An 8840-nucleotide genomic window follows, 5' to 3' on the forward strand; every position below is an offset into this window, starting at 1 on the left:
CCCGTGTCTAAACGACACGCTGTGCTCCCAGCACTGCTTTCTTGGCGGTAAGAGGTCCCCGTCTCTCTGCTCACTTCTCTGTTTTATATCTCAAGAGATTGCCTCAAAACACATTCCAATCTCGTAGATTGAGTCCTACCTCACTAATACAACTGCTGCCCATCCTCCCTCATTAACATCATACAGGCAGGATTTACAGCACATGGGAAAATCACACAATACCAGGAATTATGGCCCAGCCAAACTGATACAAACATTTTTGGGGAAATATAATTCAATCCATGACGTATGGCATGTGAATTATATCTCAAAGTTGTTTTTTAGAAAGTCCAAAAAAAGAATACTAAACAGAAATAAATATCAAAGAGACACAAAGAAAATAAATCATGATGAGAAAACCAGATAGCACATGCTCTGATTAGACTATAATCAGGCTTATAAAAGAAAAAAAAAACTACTAGGTATAGAATATTAAAAACTATCTGTAGACGCAAACTCAGGAGAACATGTCTCCATTTTGAGATTTGTGTACTCTATTTGCTACAAGTTATATTTTTTTCAAAAATCAGAGCTCAGCAATCTTTCAAAAGTGACCTCTTTTCTTTAGGTTTGCCCCAAGAGTTTGGAAGGAGTTATCTGTAATCTGGACATGAAAGCGGTTGAGTTCAACTTTTTCAAGTAAGAGAGATTTTGTCATCAGTAAGGTATTGGGAGAAAAACATGTCTGAAAGCAATTTCAAAGAAGCAACCAGCAAAGTGGCTGGGGAGAGGACTGTGGGAAAAGAAGAGAAACAAGTGTCATAATGATGCTTTGCTTAATACTCCTAATATCAATCAGCATGGGACTGGTTTACAATCCCGGATTTAACCTCTGCCTCAACATATCTGTCCTCTATCTTCTGAACTCTTTCTTGTTTCATTAATTATTTAATCGGACTTTCTAATTTATTATTACTTTAAAAAAAAGTTTGTACTTACGAAAATTAGCTACCTAAAGAAGTTGAAAAGTTTATAGATACATTACCTCCTGAAGCAAGTATTAATGTTCTACCCGCTGTGGTAGCCAGCCTTCAAGATGGTCCCCAATGATTCTTGCCTCCAAGTATTCACACCCTAGTGTCTGCAGCTCTAATCAGGGATAGGAATTCTAGAAAATGATCCTCAAAAGTCCAGGTCAGAAGATTCCTACTTCAATGCTTCACTATTATGATAATTCAGCTCTTTCCTCATATCTATGTCTTTCCATGATTATTCCCACTACCAACTATCGACTTCTTCTGTGCTTTCAGTTCACGTTCCTAAGAAAAAATAGCTCAGCTATCATTGTTCCTGTTGGGGCAGAATTTTTGGACTAAGACATCTTATATGCTTCTGATCAGGCCAGAGATTGGCTTCCCTTAATAGAGGACATAATCATCCATGTATAAGCAACCACTTAGGGTTGCTCCATCAACAAAAGTTGAAGTTCAGACAATGGCAGGTCCCTAGGACATAAAAGTTCCTCTCTAGTTAAAACATCAGACTCAATTCCAATATCTAATATATTAAAACATGAGAGAATTTCTGCATTCACAAAGTGGTCCATACAGTCACAAAAATGTAACACAAAATTTCAAAACAGAAAAACTTGAGACACAAAAACTTCTACCTTAGCATCCCTGACAGGTAATCAAAACTCTGCTTGCCAGTCTGTCATTAGAGGCTTGCTTGTTGCTATGATGCTGAACAAGTTTCAGAGGAGCTTCCAGACTAAGATGGACTAGAAAGAAAGGCCTGGTGATCTACTTCCAAAAATAAGCCAGTGGAAACCCTGTGGATTCCAGTGGTCCGATCAGGGAATGTACAGGACTGGGCAGCTTTTCATTCGGTTGTGCACCGGGTTGCCATGACTAATAGATTTTTCAAAACCTTTATGCTAGGACAAGCTCTACCTGTAAACTCTGCCAATTAGCCTTAGATTTTCTCTGAAGCAAGAAAGAACAAGTTTACTCACTCAACCAACCAAGACCCCTTCAAGGATCTGATAGCAGCTGACATGCTCCCCCTCAATCTTCTGTAGACTAAGCCTATTAAGAAATATAAACTTAAATCATTCTTCCTAGGACTTGATTCCAGACCCACGACCATTCTTTGGGCACATTCTACTTGGTTCAAAGTACTCTTCAAATATGCACTTGGATTGAGACAATACCCCCATGTGATCTGACCAAAACAGAGTACTATGGAATTATTATTATCTAGGAACTGGCCACTAATTTCCTTAATCTGATACATATTTTTTAAACAACTATATCACACTTGTGGCTCATATTAAAAAAAACAGCCAATACATTTCCTGGATCTGTATTCAGTACTACTAAATGTTAACTGTATTTTAGAACTTTTTTTAGTAATATCAACACAAGAACAGCTTATGTGCAAAATTTTTCACAATCACCATCATCCCAAGTATGAGTGTTGTCAAAGCTATGGGATCAAAATAGAACTGTGTTCAGTTTTGTCATGTAGCAGATATAAGAGGTACTCTGCCCACACCAGCAGTCTCCTACTGTAACTGCCAGACAGCTTCCACTGGCCACAGGAGATGCTGAACCTAGACAAAAGATTTTCTAAATATCTTAAGGATTTAATCCATAGCACCCTGTCACTTCACCCTAAGTAAAGACGACTATTTCAGAAACAAGGGTTTTAAGGTATGTTGTGAACTCTGATCAGATTAACAAGAAATTGTTACCAGAGTTGTACTAGCCTGGACTAAAAGAAAGAGAGACATTCCAAAGTGAAAAGAGGCTTCTGGGCACCAAACTTTCAATTGGCAGGAAGCAGGCTGAAAATGCTACACAGCTGTTAACAAAGGTCATTTCTTATGGTGGAAAAAAGGACTCAAAAGCAGAAGAAAATAATAGATTAGGGAATCACTTCCAGGTAGCAGAACTGGGCCTTAATCAAGGAATACTTACTGCCCCCAAAGTAGGGGATCCTGACAACATGTTCCTGGCTGGATTTCAGAATTGCTACAGATCAGAGACTACTACATGCCTCCCACTCCTCCCCTATTTGAATGAGAGGATCTACTGAGGTTATCCTGTACCTGTCTCACCATTTTATGCTGAGTGTATCTTTTCAGTTCATCAGTCTGTATCAAAAAGGATTGCACCAAAGGAGTCTCGTGTGTAAGAACCTAATGCAGACTGTGAGATCATGGATTTCAAGTTTGATGCCTCAAAGAGGTAAGGCTTTTAGGGATTCTGGAAAAGGATGAATGTATTTTGCATGGAGAGGACTGTAAAATAATTACGGTAAGCGGGCAGAGTGTGGTGGATTAAAAATAGTCACAAATTTTCCACAACCCCTTTCCATCAAGAACACCAAAACCAGTTGCCACGGAGTCAATTCCAATTCATGTCAATCCCATGAGTGTCAGAGTAGAACTGTGCTCCATAGGTTTTCAATGGTAGATATTTTTTTCCGAATGTAAATCACTAGGCCTTTCTTCTGAGATGCCTCTAGGACAACCTGAATCTCCAACCTTTCTGTTAACTGTTTACATCACCTAGGAACTCCTCCTATCAAGAAGTGGAGTCTAATCCTCTCCACCGCTTTTTTAATCTGAACTGGCCTTGTGGCTTGTTTTGACTAAAAGTGGAAGTGGAAGTGACATATAACTCAAGAAGCCTTGTAGCTTTGACTCTTGACGTCTTGGAACACTGCTGCCACTATGTAAAAAGCCCAGGCTATTCCTAGTGGCTACCAACCATCGTTGGTTTGTTGCACTGTGGTGGCTTGTATGTTGCTGTGATGCTGGAAGTTATTTCAAATACCAGCCGGGTCACCCATGGTGGACAGGTTTCAGCGGAGCTTCCAGACTAAGACATACTAGGAAGAAAGGTCTGATGATCTACTTCTGAAATTTTGCCAATGAAAACCTTATGGATCACAACAGAAAACTGTCTAACTTGCGTGCTTTGGACACATCATCAGGAGGGATCATTTGTTAGAGGAGGACATCGTGTTTGGTGAAGCAGAGGACCAACAAGGGAATGGGAGACCATTGGTGAGATGGATTAGCACAACAGACACAACAATGGACTCAAACATGCTAGCAATCATATTAAATAATTAGAATATTAATACGCACGAGCATATCAGAAGGCATGAAAATTTTCTTACTAATTAATTTCTCCCTCCTATGAACAAACTGCATTCATTCTGGCACTTAATCACACTCTCTCACACTGACTTGAAAGAGCCTATATTATTGACCTCTGCTGGTTACTGAACTGTTCTTTTATTTGACTTTCCAAGCATGTTTGTTTCCATGTTAGACCAATATCATTAAGGTTAGAGATATTTCTTCAATATCTATTCAATGAATGAACAAATGAACAATGGAACAGAAGAACAAGGGACATACAACAATAGTTCAATAAATTACATGTTAACTATGTGGAAAACATTTTTCCTCTCTACCTTTAAAAACACATTATAGCCAACCAAGACTGCGTTCTCAGAAACATCCATATAATTAATAATTTATTTTTCTTTTGGATTTCCAGTCACTCCAAGTTTGTTGATGCACAATTAAACTAGTCGAATTCCACGAAACCATTCACTGAGCTTAGCACAGGCCCTGGAATAAAGCACATGCTCAAAAAATGAATGAATTGAACCCAGCAAATAATTTTACAACAGCCAACAAAATTAAGCCATGCTGCTATTGCTGGGTACCATCAAGTCGAGTCTGACTCATAGCAACCCTACAGGACAGAGCAGAACTGCCCCACAGGGTTTCCTAGGCTGTAATCTTTACAGAAGCAAATCGCCAGGTGTTTTCTCTCATTCTAGGTTCGAACCACAGACCTTTTAATTAGCAGCCCAGCACTTAACCACTGCGCCACCAGAGCTCCTAAATAAGCTGTAGTGGATATAGTAGCTATGGAGACGATACTCAGAAATTATTTTCATGACATGGCTCAAATGAAGATGCTTGCAATAGTGTTCCCAACATAAAAATGAAGTGAAAGATGTGTTAATAACAGGAACAAAAGAAAAAGCAATGGAAACCAAAAAGAGTTTAATGAAGAAGAAATTAGGATGGTTACCAAATGTGAAATATCATATATTTTGAAAATAAGGATTTTATTTTCAAATACTCAAATATTTAAATACTGAAAAAACAGATTTGGAAAGAAAAATGACTATACCGTAACACAAAAATGAGTCTAAGAGCTTTTTAGATTTAAGCAGAGAGGATCAGAAATGTTAGTTTAAATGTCACAGGAACATAGAAGGAAGCCGGAAGTAGAAAAAGAAATACATATGTATAGTATACGTTTAAAGCTTTACTTTGAGAGGAGAAAGGGCAACGGGACACAAATGGGAAGATAAAGAGTCCAATACACTGACAGTGCTGTGACAGCCACCAAAAAATAGAGAAAGCCCGTAAAGTGGAATACTTGAACAACCAAGTCTTCTTTACACCTAAAGTATCCATCCCTTGAAGAATTTTTTGAACCTGAAAAATCATTGTCCTCTGAGTACATCTATTTACGAAGAACAGAAAAGTTTATAATTTTATGCTACATGGAACGAGTACTTAAAACTAGTTTTGGGTTTAGAATTACTAGAGCAATCTTATGAATGTCAGAAGAGGAAAGTGTCATGGCAACATGAGATGTCACAAAAGAGCAGTCTGGAATAAGAAGACAATGTCATGCCCTAACAAGAGAATCGGCTACATGAAAGGAGCCATGAAACAGAATGACCAAATAGAACACAGACGGCCAAACTGTCAGGTGCTGAATAAACAGCATCACTGAATTATCTGAACTAGAAAAACCTAGCAAGTTCTTAATTTTATACCTTCAAAATATTTTAAAATAACACCATTTGGCAATTTATGAAATGTCTCTCTTAATGTCTATAGCAATAATCAGGTTTTCCACAACACAGAAGTGTGTACAATAAATACTAACTGAAACAGAACTTGTGAGGGAAAAATATTCTCCTTAAAGTGCACCGATATCATCTCTAAAAACCTGAAAGTTCCAGGCCAATTGTACAGAATTTTTTAAGTGACATTAGAGGCAATGAAATGGTGACTGAGTCTATTCTACACTTCTTCTAAATCGTCAATAATAACCAGAATCATTTCATTAAAACAACGTCCATGAAGTTACCAGGCTAATAATCAAAACAGGATATTCTTCCTCTTCCAGGATTCTTAATAAGAGACAAAACCAGCCGTAAAGAGATGTAAACTCAACAAGCCATAAGTAACACTTGTGTGACCACAAATTAAGGTTACTATTTCACTTTACAATTTAAATTACTATTGTTCATATCCAGCGGAGATTAAGAAACAACTAACTTCAACAATTGGAAACAAATCACACGTGTTAATTAAACAGCTACGCTCATTAAGAAACCTGGAGTACCTTTAAAGAGGTGTTTATTTAGAAGCTGCATTAATTCAAGCACAGATAATGAACATTTCAGCCGCTTTCCTTCGCCAGTTTCTGTGCCAGGCTCTTTCGAAACTGCGGTTGATAAGGTAGATTCCGAGAAGGGAAGAAGCTCCTGTGGGAAATGGTATCCTCATACAGCCCAAAGAACCGGTGACGCACTAGAGCTTGGAAAATATCCCGTCGTTTACCTTGCTAGGAGCAGTGAGGTAAGAAGATGTCGTCCACGTGCACTATTGTTTTCCAGGTATGTTTATTTCTTTTTAACTTATGCTTTGAAATCAGTACCCTCAATTTCAGTCTAATGGGGGATGGCAGCGCCACTGGTGGTATCTGGGCGCAACACAAGTTTAAAAAATAAAAACACAACCTTTTTTTTTTTTTTTTTTTTTTTGCAGCGTACTCGGTGCCCTCACCTCTCTCCTCCTCCACTGCCATCACCCCACGCAGCTCTTTGCCGCCCTCGCCTTTGGTCCCCAAGACAACCCCACCCGAGGACAGGCCTCCACCTCCAAGGCTTCCTGTCACCCACCCGACGCGGCCAGCTACACTTGCCAGGCAGGTGACGACTCCACCTGCCCCAGGCTCACTCTCTCCCGGTTGCCAAGGGGCGGGCGAGGCCTGCCAGGACCCCTCCCGGGCGGGGGCACGACCCTCACCAGCCGGGCACGCGAGGAAGGGGCAGCCGGAAACAGAGCTGAGAGTTTCCCCGACCCCTAAGCCAGTGACGGGGGACCCGGGTGCGACCCGCAAACGGGGTGCAGCGACCTCGAGCCCCTCTCTGGACTGCTGAGAGGAGGCGAAGGGCGGGCGCAGTGGCCGCGAAGGAACTTGTCTGTTTTCACAAACAACCACGAGTCGCGGCGGCAGATGCGAGGGAACAACGCTCACCTTGAAGGGGTTGTTGAGATCCGGGTCCGCAAACGGGTTACTGTCGAAATCCGACATGTCTCTGGCGCTCGGCGTCTCCCACCCGACCCAGGCGCAGATAGAGACGAGGCGAGGCCGCCGCCCCCCTTCGCGCTCACGTCGCCGCTGCTGCCGCCGCCGAGCAGATCCGGGTGCAGCTTGCTGGGCCACTCAGTCGGCCGCGCCACTGAGCATGCCCGGTGCGGCGGCCTCAGGGATGGTGCCGCCGCTCCCACTCGCCGTCCCGTTTTTTCCGGCTGGGATCCAGCACTCCGGGGTTTGGCTATGACCGAGTAGTGATCATTGGTGGAGGGAGCCGGGAGGAGAGCGGGGAAGGGATCGGTCCTACACCCCAAAGACCCAACTGAGGTTCGGCGTCTTGAAGAGGTGATACGTTTATCTGGATTCGATTGTATTGACAACGCGTTAAAATCGACCCCTTGGGACCGAGCGTGATTAGGGAGGAGGTAGTACTTTGCGAGAAAGAAGACGCACAGTGACCCCACTTCCCCCAGGTAGGAAGGCAGCTCGGGACGCAGGCTACACACCTGGGGAGGAAGTCGCTGTTTAACTACGCTTTGGGCACGGGGCTGTAAAGGTTCGGGGAACTGGAGAAACATCCGCACCTATCTCCAATGGTAAAGTCCTTTGGGGCCCTGCCCGCGCTAACAAATTGTGCACGTCCCTGGCCCCACCTAGGAATCCCAGCCTTCCGTCTTCCGGTCCTTCAGTCTCTAGGTTGCTGCTAAATCACGGAGCCCAGCCTCGGCGCTGCCGAACCTAATTTGTTCTGGAGAGGAATGGTCCAGCCCCTGCTCCCATCCTCCTGAATCTGTAAAATGGCTATTTCTCCGGAAATGATACGAGGTGGGTGTGAGGGTGGCACAGGTCCGGAGATCAAGACCCTCAAGTTGATGTTAGTGGATGACAAAAAGAAGATTCCCGTTTTTGTTTACGTTCAGGCATTTGGGTGAAAAATACACATCTCTCTTTTTTTCTTCTCTCTACCCAACAGTGGGATGAGGTTACTAAAAAACATGTATGTGTAAGGAATGCGTTTGTACCGTTCGTTGCCCCACTCCTGAAGTTACTGAGAAAGAATCTTTTCCTTCCTTCTGCCCTAACAGAAAAGCACTTAGCAGGACAAGCTACGAAGAGCCAGAATCGTTTTGATTTGGTGGTGCCTAAGAATTGAAAGATCTAGATTTAATCTTCCTTGGCCTTTTTGAGGCTTTCAGTATGCATAGTCACCTGGGAAATATTTCTTCCTCACTGTGAAAATACTTGCCAGAGATGATGGAGGAAGAGCACATTTGCTGCAGTCTGTTTGGTGGGACCCAAGTTGGGATATGTGACAAAGCAGCCTCTTCCATGCAGCCGAGACTAAGAGTGTGAACTATTAACAGCGGACAAGGGTGATTATGGCAGAGCTGTTAAGGGCCTAGATATGAAACAGAGCAAACATAA

At 42.3% G+C, this 8840-nt stretch overlaps 1 protein-coding gene across 2 annotated transcripts in view; it reads right to left on the reverse strand.

Moving 5' to 3' along the window:
- SCAMP1 (secretory carrier membrane protein 1) overlaps positions 1-7883 on the reverse strand; it is a 130441-nt gene extending 122558 nt beyond the window's left edge. The window contains exon 1 of one of the 2 annotated variants that reach the window (XM_004374473.3): positions 7356-7492. In XM_004374473.3, the coding sequence (XP_004374530.1) occupies positions 7356-7412 (57 nt within the window). In that variant the 5' untranslated portion in view covers positions 7413-7492. Of the gene's footprint in view, positions 1-7355 lie in introns of both variants that reach the window. The other variant, XM_023729478.1, reaches the window with a different exon arrangement.
- Between the last annotated feature and the right edge of the window lie 957 nt (positions 7884-8840).

The sequence above is a fragment of the Trichechus manatus genome, unplaced genomic scaffold, assembly GCF_000243295.1.
Source record: "Trichechus manatus latirostris isolate Lorelei unplaced genomic scaffold, TriManLat1.0 scaffold00029, whole genome shotgun sequence".
Lineage (NCBI taxonomy): Eukaryota > Metazoa > Chordata > Mammalia > Sirenia > Trichechidae > Trichechus > Trichechus manatus.